We start from the raw sequence: 26,827 nt of genomic DNA, 5'->3' as shown, positions 1-26,827 counted from the left end.
ACATGTTTTGTGATTGTAAGGAATAATACTTAAATATATAAAATGTAGACAGACATCAAGACATTATTCAAGTTTACAATTAACTTAATGCTCAGATTTTTATTAGGGGTGTGTATGACAGCCTGCAATGCTGCCAGCGCTAAGGAAACCATCGCAAGCATTTTCAGTGCATGACAGCGTTTTAGTGCACGTCCTACTTGTAAACCTCTACAGCAGGGCGAGTTTGCGCGTGCCCGTGGACTCGCCATAGAAAACAAAGCTGAACGTCTTCCATATCAGCAAGGGGTGCAGGCGTGAGGAATATCGGAATTTATTCTGGCTACTCCTGACAGAATATGGATGTACAGTGGGTGTAGTATCGTTGAAGACCGAGCCTCTCGGCTGGGGTGACGGCAGGACATTAGCAAAACCGACGAAAATAACATCTGTGTCTTTTTTCTGGGGGTGCTTTGTCTTGTCCACCTAACGAAAGCAAACCATCATTCTCATTTCAATTGCGAGAATTTCAGCTAGTGAATACTAGCTGCTGCCGGGATGTATTACCATGTTGTCACCTAAAAGTAACTGATAGGACGTCGGATTGTAAAGGAAAAGAAGAAAACCTCTCCCAGGTCCCAACGGGTTGTGACCGGGACCTGAATCTGTGTTAGCCACAGCCGCGGAAGCCACTGTTGTCGGCGATATGGCGGAGCAAGGCTACTCATCTTGGTGAGTGCGCATAGCCGTTGCGCTACAGACTAGTAGTGGCTACCTAGCTGTAGCTACTGCCTGCAAACTGGTCATTAGGGCAATGAACAGAATTATTGGCCATCTACACAAACGTTTGGTTTGTAACGCGGACGGTTTCAGGTGCATTTATTGCCGTCTAGCGAGTAAAACATCACATACCTAAATATTTTTCTTGCATCTTTGGCATTGCTAACTGCTAACTATCTGTCTGGTTAGCTAGCAGCGGCTAATGCTGTGCTAACTTTAGTCAGCTGCGGTCAAATCCAGTGATGCTGGTGTGAGTGAATGCTGAAGAACTAGCTTTCCTTCTGACTGGTTAATATGCTCAATGGGTTAGCGAGCAGGTGTATTATTCTGGTATATCACCGCTTGCTGCTTGGAAAACACAATATTGAACAATAAAGAGATGTTTGAAAGACTGTCAAGCAGGATAGTTGACGTTAGCTGTGCCTACATATTAGCGTTAGCCGATTAGCTGCTCTCGTTTGTCGTCAGCCCACTGACTGCACACAATAACAAAGGTTTTGCTAAACTAGCATCGTAGTCATATCGCTAAAATGTCTGTTTTTGATTTGCGACTTTGAATTGCTTGTCACTTATAGTCTTTTTTCCAATTTTATGAGGTACACCAAATCCGGTTATATATACTCGAATGCGAGTGTTTTGTAATGTATAGATAAAAATAAATAAATAAAAAAGGAAGAAACTGATGCATGAAATGCTTTGGCCTATAAATGGAAATGGCAATTTTGTCAAGGCCTTTGTGATTATTGTCGGTTGAATAGTGACACATGTTGAGCTTTTGGGTGATACTTGAAATAGCATTGTGCTGTGTAGAAATAGTCGAAACAAAGAGCAGGCAGTGTTATTTGATGGTCTTGCTGGTTTGATATTTTAATTGGTGTGTGTGATGTTTTTAGTAAAATTTTCTTCTAATGCCTTAATTTATTTTGTATTTACATAATTTGAATGATTTTTGTAGTCAACTACCCAAAAGTCCTCTTGTAGGTAGGTAGGTAGGTAGGTAGGTGGGTAGGTAGGTAGACTTTTGTACAAACCGTGAATTTTTTTTTTTTTTTTTTTACCCATCTGATCCCATGCTGGGAATGAAAAGAAACAGCATTCTCTATGATAAACATATTAGATGTTTAGTGATTGTTACAAATCATTGGCTTTTATCTGTTGTGTGTATGTAAATTTCAGGTTGACATCGATTGTGAGGAGAAAAATCAGTTAAAACTACAGGTCTTAACATTTATTACCGGTTCAGTTATGTTGAATTTCAGGGTTGCCATTTTTGAGTCTTATTTTAACAAGAGAAGATTGTGTTGTTGGTATTAATGCAATATAAATGTGTTGTGAAGATGGACGACAGAATTGTTTTAAAAGAATGCTCTTTCTAATATCCAATGTTGAGTCAATCGATATTACATTTGCATAATTTAGATAATGGCATTTTCAGAAACACATAGTATGAAAAACCATTGATGTCATCTCAGTTCTGCCTGCATCGTGATAGGGTTGCAGTATGTAAATAAATTAGATACCAAAAACCATGATGATAATTATTAGTTTGTGACTAGTTTTATTTTCTCAAATGTTTGTTTTACTGGCATTATGTTAAATAATAAGTATAGTTAACTCCTGTAGGTTTTTGTTTTTATATGCATGGCAAGCTGTGCAATTTAAATAAATAAATAAATTAAAAAAACTTGGCTATTTCTGGCTGTTTGAGCAGCCAAAAACATGATATGTAATAAAGCCAAAAAGGAGATGCCTTTCACAAAATTCAAGTCCCAAGTAGATAAATATCATGAAAAATATTAAATGTAAATCCACAGGAGGGAAATTTGCCAGAGGCAGCAGAACCCCATAAGCCACTTGAAAGTTTTAAATGTTTAGTTTCATTCAGTTCCATTAAGCTAGCACTTTTAAGTTTATTTTTTCTACTTAACATTCATGGTTCAAATGAAGACAGTTTTCTAAACCTTAACAATAACCTAAATAAACATCAGTGTCTATGTGTAATGATCAAAAGACAATCCTTAACATGTATTTAAATGTGCTCCTGAGAGCAATGCTGTAAAAACAGGCCTAAATTTTTTGCTGAAGCCCAGCCATATAATACAGATTAGACCCTGAAGCTGACACGGTAGCATGCACAAAAACCATAGCCCAAACAACTATTAACACTGTTGATAAAAATTCAGAATGTAGGCAAATATTTTATAGTCTGACTTTATGACTATCAGTGTTTTACTAGAGGAAGCACTACTTTCATATCTTCACCTGAAATGTGATGGTTGAGAAGTTTGGATTTAATATGCACTTGTCACAGCTGCAAAACCAAGAAAGGAAGAGAAACTAGACAAGTACTACGACTAGATATTGCAGCTGGCATGAAGGCAAGTGAAGCTGACATCAAAATGACTTGTCAGCTTTCAAACACATCTTCAAAACTGCACATCCGCAGTACAGTAAAGTACTCCCCTTGTCTGAAGTACAGACAGTAAAATTGTGTTTTTTACTACCAATTTGTCTGTTTTGACTCGAGAGTGCCAATTTCATACATGTAACTTAAATACAGGCTTAATGAACAGGGTGTTAATCTCAACAACCTTAAAATCAGCTCTCCTGAATCATTTATTCATGAACTCTGGAGCTGTAACAGGTAGCCTACCCGTTACACAGATGCAGTGTGAATGAGACATGTGGTCATGACAGAATAATTTAAACAACACTTAACAGCTACACTCAGCTGTGAAGCCACAACTCTTTTCAAATTTCACTGCAAACTCATTTTCTATAAATGAGTAAAATTGAAAAAACACTCAGTACAGAAACAAGTTAAACTTTTTAAATGTCATGAGTAATACAGTTGCTTTCAGTACAGTCTCCCTAAATATTATTAAAGTTCATATCTCAGACAATGTCGACATTAATAAAACCGTCAAATATTTGGTAGATTTTTAGCTGTAATGTGCCTCAGAAAGTACTAAAAAGACGTGTAGATTGATCTTGTTTAGCTGTGTGTGTTCCAGCAATGGGCATGGAGTTCTCTACATAACACCGGAGCAGTGAGTGTTTCCGCCTTCAGCTCCTGGGTGTTGAAAAATAAAATGCAGATATTTTTGTCTTTTTTTTTTTCTTTTTTTCTTTTTTTTTTTTTTTTCGGTCTGATTTCAGTTTCTCTCTGGGATAAAGTATTTGTCATTTATTTCACTTTCTATTTCATTTTCAGGTGTTTGAGATGTTTTCTGTCCGCAGGCGGGAGTGTGCTTACCTACGTATACGTATGTGTGTGGTATCTGGGTAGAATGCCGTCGTGTGAGAGCAACAATGACGTGCCAATGTATAAATCACCTAAATTACCTCTGACTATTTAGTTTTTTTTTTTTTTTTTTTTTTTAACTAAAGGACAAAGTATAAACTTGTTCTAGAGGAAAGGGAACACAGAACGACTTTTGTTGTGACTATAAAACAAGATTAAAGCAAATCAACTTGACCTTCCAGGGAGGAGGGGGTGCACTACGATGATAAGGGAAACGCTCTAACAGGATGTGCAAATGCACCCAAACCAAAGTACTTGTCACACTGACATCATAAAATAACATGGCAAAGATATGTGGAGGTATGTGCTTACTTTTTCTCCTATGTGTAAACCAAACACAGGTGGCACAGCAGTGTATCAGTGTGTGCTTATAAAAAAAAAAAGGCTGGCATTCTACATCTCAGCAAAGTGACAGCATCAGTGTCCAGAGAGACATATCCCATAATGCAGTATTTCCCTGACATACAAAAATGTCAATTTGGTTCTGTGACTTCCTGTGTAGCCAGCTCAGAGGTGAATCAACTTTGACCTCTATTCCACTTAAATGGAACAATGGGCTTACAAACAGTGGTGGGGTAAAGCAGACTCTCCTGTAACAAACTACTGTCTGTTTGTCTTCAAATACCAGTTTATTTAAAATACCACATCCAACCATCAACAAATAACAATTAGTGTGTTTTGACTCTTTAGTTTCATACATGTAACTTAGATACAGACTTAATGAACAGGGTGTAAATCTCAAAATCAGCTCTGCTGAATCATGTAACCTACCCATTAGAGCATTACAGTGGGAAAATGGCACTTGATAATAACAAATAAAACTTATTTAAACATCATGTGACTACTAGACTTGCTGGAGTGCAACTATTTCCATCTTCACCTCCCTGGAAGAGTTGAAAAATAAAAAAAAGGCAAACATTTTGTCTGATTTTCTGTCGGTTGACGTGTTTTCAGATGCGCTCTTTATCCGCTGGCGGAAGTGTGACCATCTGTATGTGCATGCACGTGTCTGTGTGGCATCATGGTGAAACTCCGCCGTGGACACAGAGAGCAGATATGAAATGCCGTCATGTAAATCCGACAAATAACATCAGACTGTTTAGTTTTTTATTTAAACCACAAAGTAGAAAACTTTTGTAATGGGAAGGGAACCTAAAATGGTGTCTGTTGTGACATGGTGCCGTATAAAAAACGAGATCAAAATAAATTAACTTGACTTTCTAGCACTGGAGTTCCCAGAGCTACGAAAATTTTCGTCAGGCTGAAGTCTCCCATCTGGCCTATTTTACGACTCAGCAACTACTATTCCCGTGTAGCACTTTCCTGGTTGAATCACCACAGTCCCCTTCAGTTCTAACTTTCAGCTCAGGTCTCTGTCTGAATTTATATCTGTAATGAAATATAATCTTGAACATCATTGACATTTTCAAATATCTGATACTGGAATGATGAAGGAGGAGGCAATAATGTCCTTAATAAACTCCTCTAGATGTTCCTGTAGAAACCCCTTTGAGCTGTTTGGGTTTCAGTGCATTTCTTGATGATGTGTACATTATTCCTACAAGGTCCCGTATGTTGTAAAATACAGCACTGATCCATCTCTGCATACCACCCTTTATTGTATACTTCCATATAATCTTATCCAGAACGATGGGGATCTAAATATACAATGCAAAATCCTGTGCAGTCAAAATTACCACCTGTGGCTGAAATAGATTAAATAAACACATTTCCTCTTTTCTCATATGTTACTAAATATTCATTTATACAGTTTTATATATTTATATGCTTTCAGGAAAAGTCAGGGACCAGAAAGGCTTTATGATTTTATTTGACAAAGTGATTGAATATGCAAATTTTAAAACAGTTAAAATGACCAGCTTGTGTTAACTTCATCTAATGTATATAAAATAAAGATTTAGCACAAAGATACATTCATCACTAGCGATATGAGCTGAAGGTCAAATCAAAAGTGACGGTAAAATGCTCATTTTTTGTTGCGTTCTGGCCTCTAGTTTACATGGTTACAGAGTTTTTGGGTGGATAAAATCGTGAAGATTTGACAACGGCCTCCAGAGTGAAATTTTGCACCGAGGACATCTTTTAATGTCCTCTTGCACTTGCACACTCAGACCTGGCGCACACCTGGGTGTGTCGTTACAAAGTTTCACTGCCCACTAAAGCCCTGACATACGCGCTACATCGTTTCTGGTCCTATGTGCGCTTTCCCCTACACAGAGTTGTATTTCATTCCACTGTTGTGTAAATGTAAGTCCAACTCTCGAGATCTCCTATCCTGTGACTTTTAGAAGCAAGCCCTACTCCATGAGGGAATTCAGCCATTTGATTCAGATGTGTTACAGAAGAGATGCGTCTAAAAGTTTCTAGATAGTACATCTCCAGGACTGGACTTAGGCACCCCTGGTCTATAGCAATGCTGAAGTGGTGCAACAGCCAACTGGCTATTTGTAGAGAGGTTAAAATTAATTTTGAGACACCTTTTTCTCTTATCTACCTATTTAGTCTACTCTTCGGTGTTTTTTTTTAGATTTTCAAAGGTTATGAACATTTCTTTGGGAAACATTTCAACAGTATTGGGTGGTAACTTAAAATAATAAGACAAGTATGTGTATTAAAGGTGGCTGGATTTCGCTTAGACAAAGTTTCGACTGCTAGACAGCCTGCATAGGTGCAGCAATGGAATGTAGCCTTCAATAAACCTAAGCTTAATACCAAATATTGTATTTGCTTATACTGTATATTGTAATAGTTTGTCGTCTTTGATATTTCACAATTTGATCAGATTACAATTCGGAGTGTTTCAATTCAGTCCCCATTCAGGGTTTATATCTCACTCCGTGGGTGCTTCATCCTTTAAAATCCATTCTGTATCCATTAATTCAAGTAACCAAACTTATCTCCACTATATTTTATTTTTGTCAAACCCTAAATAAATTCAACACATATCCAACATAGTTTTCATATTATGTTCATATTTTTCATGAAATCTACAGGAAAAAAATGTTGCAGTAGTTAGAAGCAACAACAGGTGTTTTGTCGGTTTGGCAAACATTGTCAGAATAGCTGCTCTTGGTTAATACGCATGCGTAACACAGAAAACTGCAAATGAAACATCAGCACCACTTACTACTCAGAAATTGCGTCAACATGCAGTCGACTGTGAAGCCACTAGCAGTTAGTTTTGTGTATCTTATTGCATAGTAATTGCAAAATGTTTAAGTACATCTCTTGTGTATGACCTAAGCTCAAGGGTAAATGCACTTAACGAATCATTAAAAATGCCTTCTTACTCTGCCCCTAACAAGGAGTTTGTCTCAAAAACTAAAAGAGACAGTGTTACGATAACTTGTATAGTCTCTCTCTTTTTTTGGTAAATTTACAAATGTTTGGGGCCACTAAATTATGTTTCTTTTGCAAAGTGTGATGAAAAAATCTAAATTTTTTATATTTATGGCATAATATTAATACTTTTTTAAGTTATTATTGCCCATTGACTTTTTATAATCTTTGAGCTTGAGGTGTACCGATCATAGAAATATGAAGCACTTGAGGATGCTCCAAGAAAATGACCCCACTACGTACAAAAATAACAGAGTAGGCACAGATGGACCATTTCTGTTGCAGTTTTTAAAGGGTTAAAAGGAAAAACAGAACTCTGTAAAAGGACTTCTGTGAACAACAATAGGCAGCAAGTTCCTGTGGTGCAGAGACAAAGCGTGGGGAATTGCCTCCACTAGTTCTGTGAAAACATTTCACCAGAAATGAGGGAAATCTTGTTGTAGTAGTTATATATATTAGTTTTAGCCTTTTATGTGGAAGAGAAATGTGCAAAAATGATGCCATTTAAATTTATTCTTTACTAGTGGCGTTTGTGTGTGGTTTTTTTTTCCCTGATTTGAATGACCTAGACATTAATTGCCATCTTATTTATTTATTTTTTTTAAACAATGTTTTCTGTCTTATGGGTGGGTCGTTGCAAAGTTTCACTGCCCACCAGAGGCCTGACAGATTTATTTAAACTTCATGGTTTTAAATATGCATGGACAGTATTCATTCTGCTGTTGTGTAAATGTCCTTTCTTTTTCAAAAAGGAAAAATATTTATGTTTTGCGTGAAAACAGTGTTTTGTAAACAGGGCCTAAAAGTTGTGCTGGAAATGAACACAATGACATGTCTTTAACTTCACACACACAGAGGAGTACATTGTAAAAAATAAAAAATTAAAAAATTGTGTAAAATCCCTTATGGATGCTGATTCAACAGAGAAACAATATTTAATATACAAAGACATATACTGATACTTTGAATGACAGTTGTTGCAATTATGATACATACTGATAAAAAAAAACCCTGAAATGTTGTTCTTGTTGGACCTAAGGTGAAAAGCAGAGTTATAAACCTAATATTACCTAAAACTTTGGGGGTTTCATCCCCCTTTTTTAATTTATTTTTTAGGCCCTCTAAAACCTCATAGTTTTCTAAAAAAAAAAAAAAAAAAAAAAAAAAGCAGGTTGTTTACCACAACCTTTTTATTTTTCAATCCTTGTGCCTTGAAAATGTTTGTGTAACACTATTGTCACATCAGGCTTCAACGGTAAGACACACACATATGTTGCTTCTGGTTGTAATGACTTGATGTTTAAGCCTTAAATCCTATTATTGCAACTATCCACAGCACAAGTCCAGCTTAGCCTTAACTTTTGACGACACTGAATAATCAAGTCATTTACAAAACCCTGACGCGTGATCATTTTGACCATCTTGACTTTTGCAAAATTAGCTGGTTTTGAACAGTTATTGTAAATTTCAGGAGCAGTTGGAATTGTGACTGTCTTTCTGCAGTAGATGTTAGATTGTTGAAGCATATACATTAATCTGTATTAATCAGATAGATTACTAAAGCCATTGTTGTGAATAAAATCACAACCAAGCTAGTCCTTCAGAACTTAGAGAGCTGTCCTAGAGAGTGAGTTTTTTTATCATGGTGCTCTTGAGCTCTGGAATGTAGTCTTAAAGATTATAACTTACCTTTTACTGTTTATTGTCTTGACTTAAAATAATAATTAATAAATCAGTTTTCTGTCTTTTCATTTAATTTCTGCATTGATTTATTATTACTGTCTTTAACAATGTCCAGAACAGTGTTGGTAGAGCAATGATGCAGCATAGATATGTTTGATTTTAAAACAGCACAGAGGTTAGAGTTCATAAAGATTTCTTGATTAATTTAACCCTTTATACCCCTGACTGGATCAAAAAGAGGAAGCAGATAAATGTTAATCCCTGACTGGATGTCCAGGAGAGGTTTCATTGACTGAACAGCTGGTGAGTAGAATCACTGGGTTAACTGAATCAATTGCACATGCCTAGACACACTAAATATGTGCTGGTAAAATTTACTCATAAGTTGCAGCACAGTGTGCATCATGCGAAAGAGACATGGCACTGACACTGATGTCAGAGACACACACATTGTTGGTGTGGAAGTTAAGTGAGTTAAGAAGACACAGACCTTGAAGCTCATCATCCCTGTAAGGCTTAGACATTGTGAAACAACCATGGAAACATTTGAAGCTACTAACTTTATCAGACTTAAAAGCTGTCCTCTTGTTTAACAAATCCAGTTGGTTAAAGTTTCTGTAGAAAAAGCTAAATCTTAAGCTTGCAAGAGTGCAGAGGCAGCCACAGACAAGTGGGCTCTGTTATTGGTGGATAAAGAGTAATGTGCAGCAGTTTTTCAGTTGAAGTACAAAAAGCTCTGTCTGGTTATTTGAAACACAAGGTTGCAGTTTTGCTTTGGTAAAAGTGTTGTCCTTTGGTGTTTCATTATAAACTTGCAATTGAATTTGAGTTAAAAAAAAAAAAAAAAAGTTACAAAAAATGTTTTGTATGTTTTGCATTACAGTTCTTAAATTGAAAATCAATAAAAAGTGCTGACGAATTATTATTACAATTTTTCATTTAGAATTAATTTGCTGTGGGTCAGGACAGATCTGAATAAAATACCAGTCTTAAACATCTACACCTCACACTGGCAGCACTTGTAAAAGTCATCATTGTGGCCTCTTGACCTAGTGATCGAGTCATGCATGCAACTGGTTTGATGAAGGACGGTATTGGAATTGTGTTATTGAAAACCTAGTCGTTCAGTGAACAAGGACGTCTTATGGCACTTTGGGCTGCCAGCCAACTCTCAACAGTCCGGGATTGTATTTTGTTTTTAAATGTTCCATTCATCTATCTCACTCATGTTGTACAGGCTTCTGTGCACAGAATTCAGACTAACCAATTCGATACCAGAATATGAATGAGGGCTGTGGTAAATTAAAGTAGCTGCTTGTGTTGACAGTGAAGTAGTGACATCATTAGTGTCAGTCAGCAGCAGAAGAAGGTCACTTTCTTAATCATTATATTAATGCTTGAAGCCAAACTGCTTGTAGGACAGTTAAGAGCCTACAAAAAGGCACAGTTGCGTGAATAGGGTGTCATTTTGGACCGGCTAGATTGTTAGATGGTTATTATGACCTACATCCTGGGTCAGGTATACAAGCCCTTTTGTAATTTGAAGTGTCTGTAAAGGTGATGCCTGCTGAGTGCGGTTTCCAGTCATTAAGTTGAGGCCTGTGTTGGACAAACAAGGCCATGGCAAAGCTACATGATGCAGTATTGTCCTGGTGTCCTGTTTCCACACTGAACTACATGTTACCTCTCCCCGCCTAGACTCCCTGTTGTTACTCCTGTGCCACTGGGTGAAACAGAAGAGATGAGATTCCTGTTTTTTTTTTTTTTTTTTCCTTCAGAATCACAGTGAAATCAGTGCATTCCTTTATCAGAGATCCAACTAAATAATTTAAAACTTTGAAGTCTCTACTGATTCTAAATGGTACCTTCTTTACCACTATGTTTACGAGTACCAGGATGTGATATTAATTCAGTTGATAGTTATTTTTAGGTAGGTTTTTTAGTTAATATACTCTCTTAGGAGTGAATTTGACTGTTTAGGGTGTGTAGCTTTAGTCAACTAGATTTTATTTTATTAATGCTGTTTTTAAATCTTAGAACAATATAAATTAAATGAATGAAAGTCCATTTGGCACAATGATTTATTCTTACTGTTATATTTGTTTATTTATATTGTTTGCCATCACAGCCTGTGTTCCTCAGCTATGTCATTGATTTTTGACAGGAAACAGACAAGTCAGGATTAGGGTGAATATATAGGGCATGTCACATTGCCAGCCTTCTCTTGGGTCCGCATTATAAAGTCAGGTTGAGGTTATGATACAGACCCAGATCACTTGTTCACAGTAAAAACCCATATTCATGAACTCCCATTACAATGTGAATATAACTCTGATATTGACAAAATAAGTTAAACATCATGTGACAGCTACACTGTCATGTTATATTTCCAAGCTTCATTGCAGACCAATTTTCCATAAATTACTTAAGTGCTGCAACACTGGACAGATAAAAGTTGACCTTTTTAAATGTGATGATATCCATTTCACCTTGTGGAGTCGTTCACCTGTCACCCCAATGCCAAAACCCAAGCGGAACACTAGTGCAGATCTCAGATAACGCGTTGACGTTTATGGTTCCATTTTAAACCTTAATACAACTCAGTAATTACTACAATAGCATTAGATTCCGCTTGTTCAGCTGTGCGCAGTCCTGTGATGGACATGGCGTTCATGGTGCAACACCAGAGCAGGAGAAATACTCCAGCTGCTACTCATCGGAGCACCAGTGATTCTATCTTCTTCTCCCTGAAAGAGGTTTTTTTTTTTTTTTTTTAATTCATAATTTTGTCGTATTTTTAGTAGGGCTGCAACGATTAGTCGACAATAGTTGTCAATAAAAATGGTCAACAACAAATTTATTCGTCGACTATTGTCTGCAAAAAAAAAAAAAAAAAAAACTACAGAGTGAGACATCATCTTCTAATCCTATCTCTGCTGAGAGTTGCACAATGCACATGCCCAAAGGGGGAAAAAAAATACAGAGTGAGACATCATCTTTTTTTTTTTATCTCTGCTGAGAGTTGCACATGCGCAATAAAGTCCGCCAGGGGAAAAATATGGTGGCGGACTAGGGAGCAAAACGGTGGCAAAGAACGTCAAAAGTCTGGGATAACTTCACGTTAAACTTACAAAATAAATTAAATACATGTGAGATTTGTAAAGCGGACCTTGTGTACCACGGAAGTACGTCTGCAATGCTCGAACATTTAAAGAGGAGGAACGTCGGACTTAACAACCTCATGCAAGATTTCAAAGCTGAAAGTGAAATAAGATCCATTTATAATAATCATGAGATACATAATCCGATTGGTCGACTAGTTGTTTTAATAGTCGGTGACTAATCAACCATCAGAATAGTCATTAGTTGCAGCCCTAATTTTTAGCTGGTTGATGTGTTTTCCGATGCACGCGTTCTGTCCGCTGGCGAAAGCGTGCTCACCTGTGCGTGCACGCACATGTCAATGTTTGTAGCATCAGGGTGGAACACCGCCGTGGATGCAGAGACCAGCTATGGCATGCCATCATGTAAATCAGATAAATAACATCAGACTTTAGTTTTTAGTACAAGGACACAGTATGTACCTGTTTTAGAGGTAATGAAACGTAAAATCGCTTCTGTTGTGTTCATTTTTTTTATTCAGCACTTGTTCAGTGATTTTTATCTTGAAAGGTGCTATATAAATAAACATTTACTTACTTACTTACTGTTGTGACTTAGAAAATGAGATCAAAATAAACATGACTATCTAGTGGGAGTGGTGGGTCTCGTTTCGGGGGTGTCCCCCAGTAATAGGGTTGGGGAAACTTCACTAAATAGCTGCAAAAATGAGAATTTTTCACTTTACATGTACTACTTCTGTCACTGGGCCATTACAATAAAACACAATGCAAATTCAGTCACACACTCCAGTCTATTAGCAGGCAATAATGCGTCTCTTAGCTCAGTGATTCCCAACCCTGGTCCTCAAGGCCCACTATCCTGCAGGTATTCAATTTTTCCCTGCTGCAACACACCTTAATTAAATTAAATGGTTCTTTGACAAGCTCTGCACAAATCTGCTATTGAGCCATTCATTTGAGGTGTGTTGAAGCAGGGAAACATCGAAAGTCTGCAGGACAGTTGGCCTTGAGGACCAGAGTTGGGGATCCCCGTTTTAGCTGATTTCTGGTTGCCATGTCCTGCCAATGACTGAGCAAACAACTGAGCACAAACACAAGATGGTGCAGAAAAAGAGGCCCGCAAAAGTGAGGATGAGACTGAAACTGAAGTAGCTGACAAAAAGGCCCCACTGTCAGTAATATGGTAGTGGTTTGGAGTCAGTAAAAATTTATAAGCAGATTAGTACAATGTGCAAAAAGAAATTGTTGTTAATTAGTGAACACAAAAACAGGAAATGCAAATCATTTATTTTGCAACTAGCACAGGCCCAGCAGCTACACAGGAAACATGAAAATGGGTTCAGACTGGGACATAAAATCAGGCCAGGAGTCATAAACTCACTCAGGCCACTCCAACTCATATACTTCATACATATGCTCTCACTCAAGCAAGTGTATGTGCACAAACAAATGGACTAAGTAATCACTAAAGCTCATTATTCTGGACCAACATTCACATAAAACTACAGACTCATAGTCCAGTGTTCTTTTTTTTCTTCTCTACCCTCATCAACAGGTTCAGTACTTTTGTATTAATGATGGTTTTATGTTGAGATAAACAACATGATTGTATCATTTTGTCAGCAAATCATTTAAGTGCCAGCTCACTGTTGTACATACAATATACCAAGACTAATATTTGCTACTAATGTAAAAACATGATATGGTCAACAGCAACCTCACCTGGTGTAATTTATGTAACATTAGAAAATGAAGAGACTGTCCAACTTTAAGAGGGGTTCCCAAACTTTAGCATGCAGCAACCCACCTGTGGAGGTATGTCTAGCTTTTTTCATCTGCAGTTCTTGGGACAGGTTTTAATATTCTGGTATATTCAGGCTTTCTTGATCATAACTTGGATGCCAACCTTCTTTTATCTAAATTGTGTAGACATTCAACAATCCAAGTCACAGTCTTTTGTCGTTTGGCCTCTTACATCTCATTTTCTCAAGTCTGTTTCATGAAACCCAGCTTCCTTTACACATAACACAGAAATACTTTGGATTAAAATAAGAGGTGTTATTCTAAAGGCAGTAGTACTAAAGGTTAGTGGTACAGTCCCACATTGACATATTGATATGCTGCCCTTTGTATTTGTAAGGATGGTAAAGAGGGGGACAAAAGTTGTGCTGAAAAACTTGTGAGTGTAGCAATGTGCTTGATGTATCAGCAGCAGGAAATGCACAACAGGCTGTTAAAAACATTGTCGTTTCCTGATAAATCATTTTAATGCCAATACATAATTGTGTATTATTTCAGGGCAGTTTTTCATAAATGTCTTGAGCGTTGAGTAAGACACTAAATGTGCCATTTATCATAGTAGTTATGATATATACATGCTTTTCACTGTAAGTAGCCAAGCCTTGACAAGACAGAAGTTATTTACCTCTTCTTTTCCGGTTATGGACATTAAGTCATTTCTTCTTTGTTGCTTCAACACGCTGAAAGACTATTTTAGACTAAACTAAATAAAAATAAACAAGTAAAATCATACAAATGCTTGCATGTTCATCCATAGAATAATTTCCAAAGATTAAAGGCTTCATCCAGTATTTCTGCTCATTGTCTATTTTCTACCTTAAATGTGCACTAAAGCTAGAAAGTATAAGAATATTTACAAAAAAATTGAGGTTCACCGGTAAACTTATCTGGTGAACAAGGAAGAATACGAGGCAGTCAGCCAGACCTAGAAACTCTAAAGAGTTTAGGTTTCCTGCCTATTGTGGCTGTTATTGAAGATGTACAATCAGAAACTGCATCTGAAACACTTCTCTGCGACACCTGATTTGGATGCGAAACATCGCAGAACTATGTGGTGACAGAAATTGCCTGCTGCATGCTGCTGTTGCCTATCAACATGTACATGGCTGCATGTGATACCCACGGCTGTACTGACTCACTTCAGATTGTGTTGAATTAATTGAATGATATTAAATGATAAAAATAACTCTGTTATTATCATTTCAAATTCCTCTCTGCCAACTTGTTAAAACAACTATGTGAGACTATACAAGGTTACAGGTAGTCAATACTGGGACCCCAATGAAAAGTTCCCGGCAGATGATGATGTCCATTACACAGCTGTGTGTTTTTGGAAACATGTCATACTTAACTCACTATTTTTCTCTCTCTTTCCTCTTCAGGGCATACTCCCTAGTTGACTCCAGCCAGGTGTCCACCTTCCTTATCTCCATCCTTCTCATCGTCTATGGCAGCTTCAGGTAAGTGTCAATAGTTAATTATGTTGACAAAGCCTTGCAGAGAATGTTTTGTTAGCCAACCCTTTATTTTATTTATTGTTCTGGAAACAGTTTTTTCACAACTTTTTTATTATAGAAGGGATTGTATCCCAGATTGCAAAAGTCCAAAGCTTTGGTTTGTAGCAGAAAATAGGCAGTTGACAAACAGGCACATTTCGTAAAACTTTGCAGAAAGCATCCCAAGTAGAACACTACTGTTGCATAAGAGCATTTCTGCTCCAAACAGTACACAACTCCAGACAGGATGTGTACATGGACAACAATATCTTGTCAATTGACCTCATTTTAATTAAAAAAATATTCCAATTCTGGTTTTGATACGAGTTACAGATAGGATATTTCACTCTAATTCTCATTTACACATTATAAGGCATTGTTTTATTAATGACTCATGCCCACATTGCATATCTGTACACCACTGCAATGTTTGCGCACATCCAAAGCTTAATTACATCATTAAAAACACAGAGCACTCACACCAAGTATCTTCCTTTTACCCACAGCCTTCCTGCTCTGTTACCAGATCTTGAGACAGAAACAAGCAACCCGAAATGAAAACAGGCTGCAAAAAGAAGCCCAAAACAAATGCGATCTTATCTGTTACAATCCTAACAATTAGGAGTGAATCAGAGACTGATTGGAAAATTTTCATCCCCACCTCAGCAGAAGTGCTAGTTTAAATAAATATAAATACAGATAACAGATAAACACTCTTATACTTTTTTGTCTGACAGGCATATAAAGGCCCAACAAAGAACAAGGATCAGGAAAAATAACAGCCATTGCAGATATTAAATTTAGCTCAGAATGGCTACCTTTTTTCCTCTAAATTCTTAATTTATGTCTCACACAGAAATTTTATTCGTAAGTTTTCTGCAAAATTCTATGTGTATACTTTGTCTATGTGTTGTACACAACCCAACCTGCAAGTTGCACTTTAAAGGACCTAAATAAACTGATCAGGTGGAACGACCCATTTCAGACTCGTTTGAGTCTGTTATTAATTATAACGTCTGCAATATGTCCTACATTATGATGGTGTAGCAGCTGAAGGTTTTTCTTTTAATTTTCAGAGATGCCTCCCAACAACTCAAACATATTTACCTTTACTAATAGTTTAAAGCTTTTCTAGTATAATCACAATAGATGGAAACCTTAATTCAATTTGTGCTATATACTCAGTTTGGTTTGGAAAATTTAAATATGAATGACATTTACACTTTTTCTCTGGAGATGATTATTTATGATCCATATTATACTTGGATGGATTGCTATGAAGAATCACCCTCTTTAGAAAGAAGAAAATTTCTTTTCTTTGGGTTTATCTATGTTGGTATAGGACTCACACCATCTTTTGCCTTTCTTTCCATTTTTCCTTTAGGTCATTAAATATGGATTGTGAGAACCAAGAGAAGGATAAGGACGGTAACTCCACAACAGCAGGGTCTTTTAATAACAGCAACACAAACAACAGTAAGCAATAAATCATTTTTGGAGTCTAAACATACAAAATATATACGGACTAATCCCTTATAATATGCACATGTTACATGTAATAGATTAGCTGCTCGGCTTGTATCCATCGCCTTGATTCCAGTGCTTTCTGTTTTTGTTTGTTTTGAAGCGTTTTTATATTTTATGTTATTGTCTTTCAGGCATTCAGACTATAGACTCAACACAGGCTCTGTTTCTGCCAATTGGAGCCTCAGTGTCTCTCCTAGTCATGTTCTTCTTCTTTGACTCGGTACAGGTGGTCTTCACCATCTGCACTGCAGGTAATTTCTGCTTTTAAACATAATACAAAAACACTAAAGCTGTAGAATTATTATGAGGCTTTCATGCCGCTTTCCAGTAGTTACACACAGGGGAAGACCCCTTTACTTAGTACACTATTGAAACCGAAAACCATTAGCTTGTCTATTAAATAGACAAAAACGACTGCAGCAAGAAGTCAAGGTGTATTAGACTGAGCTTCACTGTGTTTTTGTTCCTCTCCCCAGTTCTTGCTACAATTGCATTTGCATTCCTCTTGTTGCCAATGTGCCAGTATCTGACCAGACCCTGCTCCCCACAGAACAAGTAAGAAAACTGTGTGTGCGTGTGTGAAACTGATCCATGCTGTTTTGTAACCACTTCAAATTTTCATCTGGGAAGCAACCAGTTCAGTTGTTGTTAAATGCTTTAAAATGGAAAGTGGGTGAAAAGCTTAACACCACTGGAAGTAGATGGAAAAGCTATTATTTTGCTGCAGTATATTGCTTCCTTACAGGTAAATGCATATTTTCACTTTTTTTTCCTTCGCTGTTAAACTTCTACGATTATTGGTATTAATAGGTAGTTTCTGTTTGAGGCAATAGCAAATAGCACCTCATTTCTCTCTACACACCAAGTTTCACCCAGATACCACACACACAGAGACACGTACGTGCATGCAGGTGCGCACACTTCAACCAGCAGAGAATGTGTATCAGACAAGCCACCTAACCCACCTGAAACTCAGACAGAAATCTATCTTGTTTGATTCTGAGAACTCCATGTCCATCACGGAGACATAGCTGAACTCTATAAATATTTAGAACGACTTCATTCACTAAAACAGTCTTTATTCACTTCATCAAAACAATTTCCTTTCCCTAAATGAGCACCTGCTTCAGATTAGATCTGCTTGTTAGTCTGCAGTTAAAACCACACCTGTGACCACACCTTGGAGACCTGTTTCACCAAGGGGACTGGCATGAATCATGGCTCCCACACAAGAGATGTCACTTGAAACAAAACAGAGGATAATAAAACTTCTTGAAGAAGGTAAATCTACACGCAGTGTTGCCAAAGATGTGGGCTGTTCACAGTCAGCTGTGTCTAAGACATGGACCAAGTACAAGGAACATGGGAAGGTTGTTCAAGCTAAGCGCACTGGTAGACCAAGGAAGACATCCAAGCGTCAAGACAGAAAACTTAAGGAAGTATGTCTTAAAAACAGAAAATGCACAACAAAACAAATGAAAAACAAATTGGAGGAAATTGGAGTCAATGCATGTGACCGCACTATGAGGAATCGCCTAAAGGAAATGGGATTTTCATACAGGAAAGCAAAACGAAAACCATCATTGACACCTAAACAGAAAGAACAAGACTACAATGGGCTATGGAGAAGCAGTCATGGACTGTGGAGGACTGGATAAAGGTTATCTTCAGTGATGAATCACGGATCTGCATTGGACAAGGTGATGATGCTGGAACTTTTGTTTGGTGCCGTTCCAGTGAGATTTATGAAGAGGACTGCTTGAAGAAAACATTAAAATTTCCACAGTCCTTGATGATATGGGGCTGCATGTCAGGTAAAGGCACCGGGGAAATGACCGTTGTCACTTCCTCAATAAATGCACATGTTTACACTGACATTTTGGACAGTTTTCTTATCCCATCAATTGAAAAGATGTTTGGGGATGATGATATCATTTTCCAGGATGACAATGCATCTTGCCATAGAGCAAAAACTGTGAAGGCATTCCTTAAAGAAAGACCCATAAAGTCAATGTCATGGCCTGCAAATAGTCCGGATCTCAATCCAATTGAGAATATGTGGTGGAAATTGAAAAAAATGGTCCATACCAAGGCTCCAACCTGCAAAGCTGATCTGGCAGCAGCAATCAAAGAGAGTTGGAGCCAAATTGATGATGAATACTGTTCGTCACTCGTCAAATCCATGCCTCAGAGACTGAAAGCTGTTATCAAAGCCAGAGGTGGTGCAACTAAGTATTAATGGTGTTAGAATTTTGTTTTTGTTTGGGAAAATAGACTGATTCCATATTTTTTTCCTCAGAAATGAGTGATTCCATATTTTTTTCCCTGTGCTTGGTCAGTAAAAGTAACCTTTTCTGACTACCATAATGTTTTTTCGTTGTTTCTTTTATTGTTTCTTAAAGCCAGAAAGTTGCCATTTGGAATGACTAGAGTCATGTTTGTGATCTAATTTTGTTCTACACAACAAAACAACTGCATGAGCGCTCTTCCAAGACTGGTGATTCCATACTTTTTGCCAGGGGTTGTAGACCTGATGCGCACCCATGCTTGCAGCATGGTTATGGGGAAGAGCTCCCTTGTGATTACATGTTTTTGGGTTTCTGGAGCTTCTCGATAAATTTTTTTGCGACACCGTAACCCTACACTCGAGTGTGAAAGAACATTTCACCAGCATTTGACATTAAATCCAGCTTACCTCTAACTAGGTAATTAGTTTTGTTTGATGGTGCAAGTTCTCATCCCACAAATGGCTGTTATGGTAGAAATACAGAGTATTTTTGTAAGTTTTATTAAAAACTACACTGTTACTCCGGTGATATTATTCTGTTTAATATATAGAGTATAATAAACAAACTTTAATTTTTTTTTTTTTTTTTATGTTGCTCCCATCTATCGTTGCTACACTGCCCATCCAAAAAAAAAAAAAAAAAGTGACATTTTCATATTTCCATATTTCATCAGACCGCCTTTAGCTTCAAATATGGCAAAATTCGCTGTGCCATTGTTTTGATTAGATTTATTTCCATCCAGTGTTGCATTAACTTTTCGTCAAGATCTTGTATTGATGATGGAGAGTCCGACCACTGCACAAAGCCTTCTCCTGCACATCCGAAAGATTCTGAATGGGGTTCAGGTCTGGACTCTGTGGTGGCCAATCCATGTGTGAAAATTATGTCTCATGCTTCCTGGACCACTCCTTCACAATTTGAGCCCAATGAATCCTGGCATTGTCATCTTGAAATATGCTTGTGCACATTGATGGAGTAACCTGCTCATTCAGTATATTCAGGTATCAGCTGACCTCATTCTTTGGGCACATAATGTAGCTGAACACAGACCTGACCAACTGCAGCAACCCCAGATCATAGCGCTGCCCCCACAGGCTTGTACAGTAGGCACTAGGCATGATGGCTGTATCATTCCTAGTGATTCAGGTGTGTTGGAGAAGGGTTGCATCTAAAAGTTGCAGGATGGTAGATCTTGAGGACCGGACTTGAGCACCCCTGCTTTAGATGCTTTCTTTGCTTGACGCATGCCGATAGTTTGACACTTCTGAAAGAGATTTCCACAACCACAGGATCTGCCTTCCAACATGGTTGTTTAAGAAATTAGAAGCTACTCACTGCCTCAGTTATGGTTTAATAATTTGTTGCCCGCTGAATCATTATCATCCATGCAGTAATTATCCAACGAGAAGCTTTTAACCTATTTGCTTAGTTAAAGTTAAATCCAGGTGGTGACACTTTTTGTGGGTAGGCAGTGTATTTTACACCACTGCATGCTTGGCATATTAATAAGAATTGTTATTACAATGTAACAAGTTGTTTAAAAACTTGTATATAAAAAACATGCCTGTTTAAAGTTTATACTTCACTTTATGTACTGTCTAGTGGAAACATCTTTTGAATTAGGAGTGTAAAAGTTTCATTTCCACTCTAGCCCAAAAATGGATTTTCCCCTATTATAGTTACTCTTTGCATATTGCTAATTTACACAGGCTGCTCCGTAATGAACTGTAAATGTACTATGTGTGTATCGTATCATCTCGTGGTGGGTTCTGTGTGATTATATTTGATCTCTCGTGTGTGTGCCTGCTCTAACACAGGATTTCGTTTGGTTGCTGTGGGCGTTTTACACTGGCTGAGCTCCTGTCATTCTCCCTCTCTGTGATGCTGGTGCTCATCTGGGTGCTGACAGGACACTGGCTTCTCATGGACGGTACGTTGCTCACTCATGACTCTTGTGACAGCATGTTTGGAGCAACATCTCCATTCAGTGCAAAGTTTCATTCAAAACAGGTCTGAAAGAGTTGTATAAAATGAGAATCTGCATAGAAAGAGAACTGCAGAGTACTGTGATGAACTTTAATGCCATTGCACTTTAAGAATTTCCTGCAATGTATCCACACAGAACAGTCCTTCACATTTCAAAGTAACCTTGTAGAAATAGCATGAAAGTGCTCGAGGTACTATTCTGTAAACCAGGAGATAACTGTTGCTTGAAAAGACTGTTTCTAAGAAAGAAGGATCTTGGCATGACTTATGGGGTGAGAAGATTTTTCGTAGTATTGTCTTAAGGCTTTTACATCAGTGCTGCTAACAGAGAAAGAGCTGCTCTATAAAACAGAACTGGCATTTAAGCTGACTACTCATAAAATTTAATGTCATCCTGAAAGACAGACAATGCCATCAAGTTGGTGTACAGTTCTTTTATAAAATAATTAGATTCTTTAATCTTCCATCTTCTTCAACAACATGTACAATGCTGCCCTGAGCAAAAAAGGCAGCAATACCTAATCAAAACTAATAACATGAAGATAAACCGGTGTCAGCTTTGTTCAACTATAAATGAATTTGTTTTGAAACTTTATCCTTAAATTTATTTTCAAGAAATACAACCATATAAGTTTTTTTTTATTTATTAATTGTTTAAAATATTTTCCAATTAATCTGTTTCAGCTTGTATCTGTTAAATTTCTGTTGTGAAATAGTGTTTTCTAACTATCATGTGCTTTTCCTCCATGTAGCTTTGGCAATGGGCCTGTGTGTCGCCATGATAGCCTTCGTTCGGCTTCCCAGTCTGAAGGTGTCGTGCCTGCTGCTGTCAGGACTGCTCATTTATGATGTATTCTGGGTAAGACCCCCATCCCAAACTTAGGATGCTTTTACACCAGGATAGTCCGCCATCCATGAGGATTGCAACATTCTTTCGGACTTTTCAAACGATTTGGATCTATTAAATGACATATTCTACTCCCCACCAGAGGGGCACTGCATCAAGTATTACTGAAGGAGAAGATGAGACACACAACTTAAAAGAATACTTGTTCATCTGCTGATTAATGCAGGACAACTTTTGTTTCCAACACAACAGCAAAACCCTACCAGTTCTTCCACGTTTGACTGCGAGATATTTCTCCCGGCCAGAGCAGCAAATCGTCCCAAATGCACAAATGTTTTGGTTGCATTTACCCACAATACCATGCGCTGAACCCTCAACGCACTTTGCCTAGTAGTCCGCTTCTTGTGTTTTGGTCCACCTAAAATGAACTGAAATTCGCATCTGGTGGCAGACCGAGTCCGCTTCTTTGATTCGAATCAGTTGGTTTGCGCATTCACAATACCCCAAACAAAGCGGACTTTGTGGAAACGGGCTAGGATTCGATTCGAAAAGGCTGGTGTGAATGCACCCTAAACTTGCAATCAACAGGTGTATATGCAAAGGCACACGTCTATTAAAAAGTTCACGATAGTCTGTATATGTTCCTAATACTACCAGGCAGGTACATGCCTGGTAGTATTTTAGATTTTTCTGCAGTGAGTTTAGAAAAAGCAAAAAAATAAAATGAGCAGTTATTTCTGATAGGCATTATTGCCAGCAGTACTGAGCAAATAAAAGGAAAACTGCAAGGAAAAACTTGAGCCCTGTAACAAAGAATTAAATAAATCCATCCAGTTATATCACATAAAATAAGTTGGGCTCACTGAAAAGCAGAACAGCTGTCGTCCTGATGTTTCAGGTCATTGTTTGGTTTGACAAATTGAAAAATATTGCATCAAGCACAAAACTGCACATTATCCGGCACCATCTATGCTGTTTCTGTAATGTTTCAGCCTAGTTCTGATTGTTTCTGTTGCCCTTTATGTTATAATACAGTAGTTCTCAACCTTTTAAACCTCCTTCTGCTGGGCTTGCAGCATCATTAAAGCATGCAGTGAATACAACTTCAACTTGAAGCTTCAGATGTCTCTTTTCAGTGTCTGACAAGAGAGCGAGGGTACAAACTCCCAACAGAAAAATAAAATTCTGGTGGATTGAGAGAGGATGAGCCCACCCACCTTGTCCTCTTCCCTGAATAGAGTGAACTTGACAGAATAGCTGTGAGGACTCCTGTGCGAGTGGCTGCTTTGTTTCTCACAGTCTGAGTGAATTAGTTTGATCTAACAAGAGGCCCTGCTGTTGCCTGAATAAATTGATATGCCTTTTAAGTATTAATCTGGTTACAGCTAGCTGGCTCCTTAAATCCGTGGATTTTTTTTTTTTTACTTTATTTAAATACTTTGAAGTTTCAATACCAGACAAACGATGTAATAGAAAACGTTTAAATTTTTTTCTGATGTTTGACACATTTGATAAAATTGCCTTCTCTTCTTCTTCCCCAGGTCTTTTTCTCAGCCTACATCTTCAACAGCAATGTGATGGTCAAAGTTGCCACCCAACCTGCTGAAAATCCCATAGATGTTCTGTCCAGGAAGCTCCACCTGGGGCCGGGAATGGGCCGTGATGTGCCCCGCCTCTCCTTACCTGGAAAATTGGTCTTTCCCAGGTAATACTTTCCATTAGAGTGGTACTTGAATGTGTGTGAAACCTTTTATCATGTTCCTGCTTTACGAGTAGTTAATGTTTTAAATTATATTTATGAAGAAATGTTGGCATTTCTATATTCACAAACTTTTCAAGCACCACTCAGTGAGGTGAAAACAGTGGAGTGTGTGACATTTTTGCTTTTATTCAGTATCATCAGGTTTAACTTGTTAGTGTTCACTTTACTGCAGTTTGATTCAGATGTTTTGGTTTGTTAAATAATGTGAAAAATTAATCCGTGTTGCAGCCCCTTAGGATTTTAGTGACCCAAATTGGTCTAAGCCTCCACTTCACCAACACTCAGTATCCCTTTAGCGGCCATCAGACTGCAGCAACATAATAGTTGTGTAGGACAGACTGTCCACATTGTAATTTGCAAGTTTTTCACAGTCGTAGCTTTACCAAAGCTCTCCTTCGACATGTCAGCAGATGATGTGTTAACATCTCCTTCTGCTCGCAACCTTGAACTACAGCTGGATGCCTGTAGTCAGTAGTGACTCCAAAAGCGGTTTCTATAGATACTGCTTCAGCATCAGTTTTCATTCGCCTCAGGAAGCTGCAGTGATTCTCCAATTTGTGCTTTCTAGTGTTTCAAACTTGTTTCCGTCCTTTGCGTCTGTGCAGTTCCACAGGAAGTCACTTCTCAATGCTGGGAATAGGAGACATTGTAATGCCTGGGCTGCTCTTGTGCTTCGTCCTGCGTTATGATAACTACAAGAAGCAGGCAAACGGGGAAGTCCCTGGGCCCGGTAACATGTCCGGTCGTATGCAGCGTGTCTCCTATTTCCACTGCACTCTCATCGGGTACTTTGTGGGTAAGCAATCAATCAATGGACGGATGGATGTGACAAAGTCAAAGTTTCATTGTTTCAGGATTTTTGTGGAGATGGCTTCAGTGTGCTACGTTACATCATAAATTGTGCTGTTATACAGATTAATTTGTATAAAAGGTAATGTTGAGCTTCTGTTTTTGCTTTTAAAGTATTTTGAAAATGTTGTGTCCTTTCAGGTCTGCTGACTGCCACTGTGGCCTCCAGGATCCATCGCGCTGCTCAGCCTGCTCTTCTTTACCTGGTTCCCTTCACCCTGCTGCCTCTGCTCACTATGGCCTACCTGAAGGTGCACACTGCTCACAAGTCTTTTTCTTTTTTCTTAAACACGCTAAAAGTTTATCTGTGGCTTTTTCATAAACCTAAGTACTAATCACAAAATCCCTGTAAAGAGGAACAGTTTTTTCCTCAAGGTTTGCAGCAGATGTGATAAAATTATGTAATATTTTCGATTTCTGTGTGTAAGATGCCATCCGAAAATAGTTAAACTAAAACTGAAAATCCAACAATTTAACTACTGTATCAGATTTTTCTTTTTTTACGGCACAATTTTAGCTATAGTTAAGAGAGACTATTTGCAGTGCCCTGAGACTGAGAGATTTTTATTTTTATGCAAGAAGCAACGCCTTTAGGATGTGTGGCTCGAGACTGAGCCAGTGTTTGTGGTCCACAGGGGGATTTGCGGCGCATGTGGTCAGAGCCTTTCCACGCCAAGACCAGCAGCTCTCGCTTCCTGGAGGTATGATGCACCTGGGGATGAACAACCAGCACGGGGAAGACTGCTGATCTTTTTCCTTGATTAGAGGGAAGGAGAGGGCGCGCACTCGCAGTGAGGCCATGTCGTCATCACTTGTTCATACTTTCCACCAAACTTCTGTGAAAACCCTCAGAAGGACACCAGTGTGTGGATCACAAATGCCCCAACACAACTCATCTTTGGTCCCTACATCTTCCTTGTTTCATTTCAGCTTCCTCGTTGCTGTTTATTTCCTTTTCATTTTAGCACATCCTGCCTGTGCTGCTTTTGTTCTGTCTCCCTGCCTTTTTTCCACTTCTGTAGTTGATCTTGTTTGCCATTTCCGTCACATACGGTGTTCCAACCATCAGGCCTCTTCTTTCTCTGCTTTTTCCTTCTTTTTCTTCTTTGATTTCCTTTGCATCTGTATCTCTCAGATTAATTCAGTTACCCCCCCACCCTCACCCCTTTTAACAGACTTACAGTTGTGAGACATGACTGAGATTTATATACATTTTTTTTAAGAATTGTTGTGATCATTATTATTAATATTACAATTATGGAACTATTTAAAGAAATGAAGATGGAGTGTTACATCAGCCCACAACAGTAACCAGGAGCAACAACACAGTAACGGAGGAGTCTTCCCTCTCCACCCGTTTCCCTCTTTCATCTTTGCTCTCTTCGTCTGTTCCATCTTTCTTCCACGATGACTTCTCATCTTACACTCTCAGCGCGCCCCGACCTCCTCGTCCTCTGTTCATCTGCTGTCCTCACCCCACCCCCCACCCTCACAGATAACTATGTATTTTATTTAGAAAAGTTTTATTCTTGGCATATACAGAAATGATGCATTATAAATTGTTAAGCCACCCCCCTCCCTCCCAAACTTTGGAGGGGTTGCTTCTATTTGTATATATGTGTACACATGTATTTGTGTTTGAGAGCATGTTGTATAGATGGGGAAACTGACGCCAGCCAGAAGAAGGAATTTGGTGAACTTTGGCTGCCAGTCTCGTCTCGGGTCCGACTCACGAGCAGAGCCCGTGCTCTGATGTTTGTGGGTTTGTGCACACAACAGTTGCTGGTAGATAACAAAGTTAGTTTCCTTCTCTAGTGTTAAAGTGTGTGTGTGAATGATAACAGAAGACATGAGCAAACGGTTGTTTTACTTTGTTTTAATTTGAATCCATGACCTTGTTTAAACAGTGGCAATAGTCAGGTTTGCATTAAGCTGTGTGTGTGTGTGTTCGATTAAAGGGTGTCAAACACATGACAAGTTGATTTGAAATGGTATTTGTCTCCATGTAAAATTAAAAAAAAGGATAAATAAATAAACAGTTGAAACT

At 38.2% G+C, this 26,827-nt stretch overlaps 1 protein-coding gene across 1 annotated transcript; it reads left to right on the top strand.

The window, feature by feature from the left end:
* Window positions 1-202: 202 nt before the first annotated feature.
* sppl3 (signal peptide peptidase 3) lies at window positions 203-26,827 on the top strand. Its single transcript, XM_041969373.1, has 11 exons — window positions 203-708; window positions 15,408-15,485; window positions 16,906-16,997; window positions 17,180-17,299; window positions 17,525-17,603; window positions 21,154-21,266; window positions 22,075-22,181; window positions 23,711-23,874; window positions 24,537-24,727; window positions 24,922-25,031; window positions 25,416-26,827. The coding sequence occupies exons 1-11, from the start codon at window positions 683-685 to the stop codon at window positions 25,485-25,487; spliced, it is 1,152 nt and encodes a 383-aa protein (XP_041825307.1). The 5' UTR covers window positions 203-682; the 3' UTR covers window positions 25,488-26,827.

The sequence above is a fragment of the Melanotaenia boesemani genome, chromosome 19, assembly GCF_017639745.1.
Source record: "Melanotaenia boesemani isolate fMelBoe1 chromosome 19, fMelBoe1.pri, whole genome shotgun sequence".
Lineage (NCBI taxonomy): Eukaryota > Metazoa > Chordata > Actinopteri > Atheriniformes > Melanotaeniidae > Melanotaenia > Melanotaenia boesemani.
This window is presented reverse-complemented; position numbering and strand designations above follow the sequence as displayed.

What these genes read in the sequence shown, in the direction of transcription:
- sppl3 (XM_041969373.1), top strand. Translation starts at nt 683, where the DNA reads ATGGCGGAGCAAGGCTACTCATCTTG. An exon ending in TAACAGCAACACAAACAACA is followed by an intron (nt 16,998 to 17,179) that starts GTAAGCAATAAA and finishes ATTGTCTTTCAG; the next exon opens with GCATTCAGACTATAGACTCA. An exon ending in TCATTTATGATGTATTCTGG is followed by an intron (nt 22,182 to 23,710) that starts GTAAGACCCCCA and finishes CTTCTTCCCCAG; the next exon opens with GTCTTTTTCTCAGCCTACAT.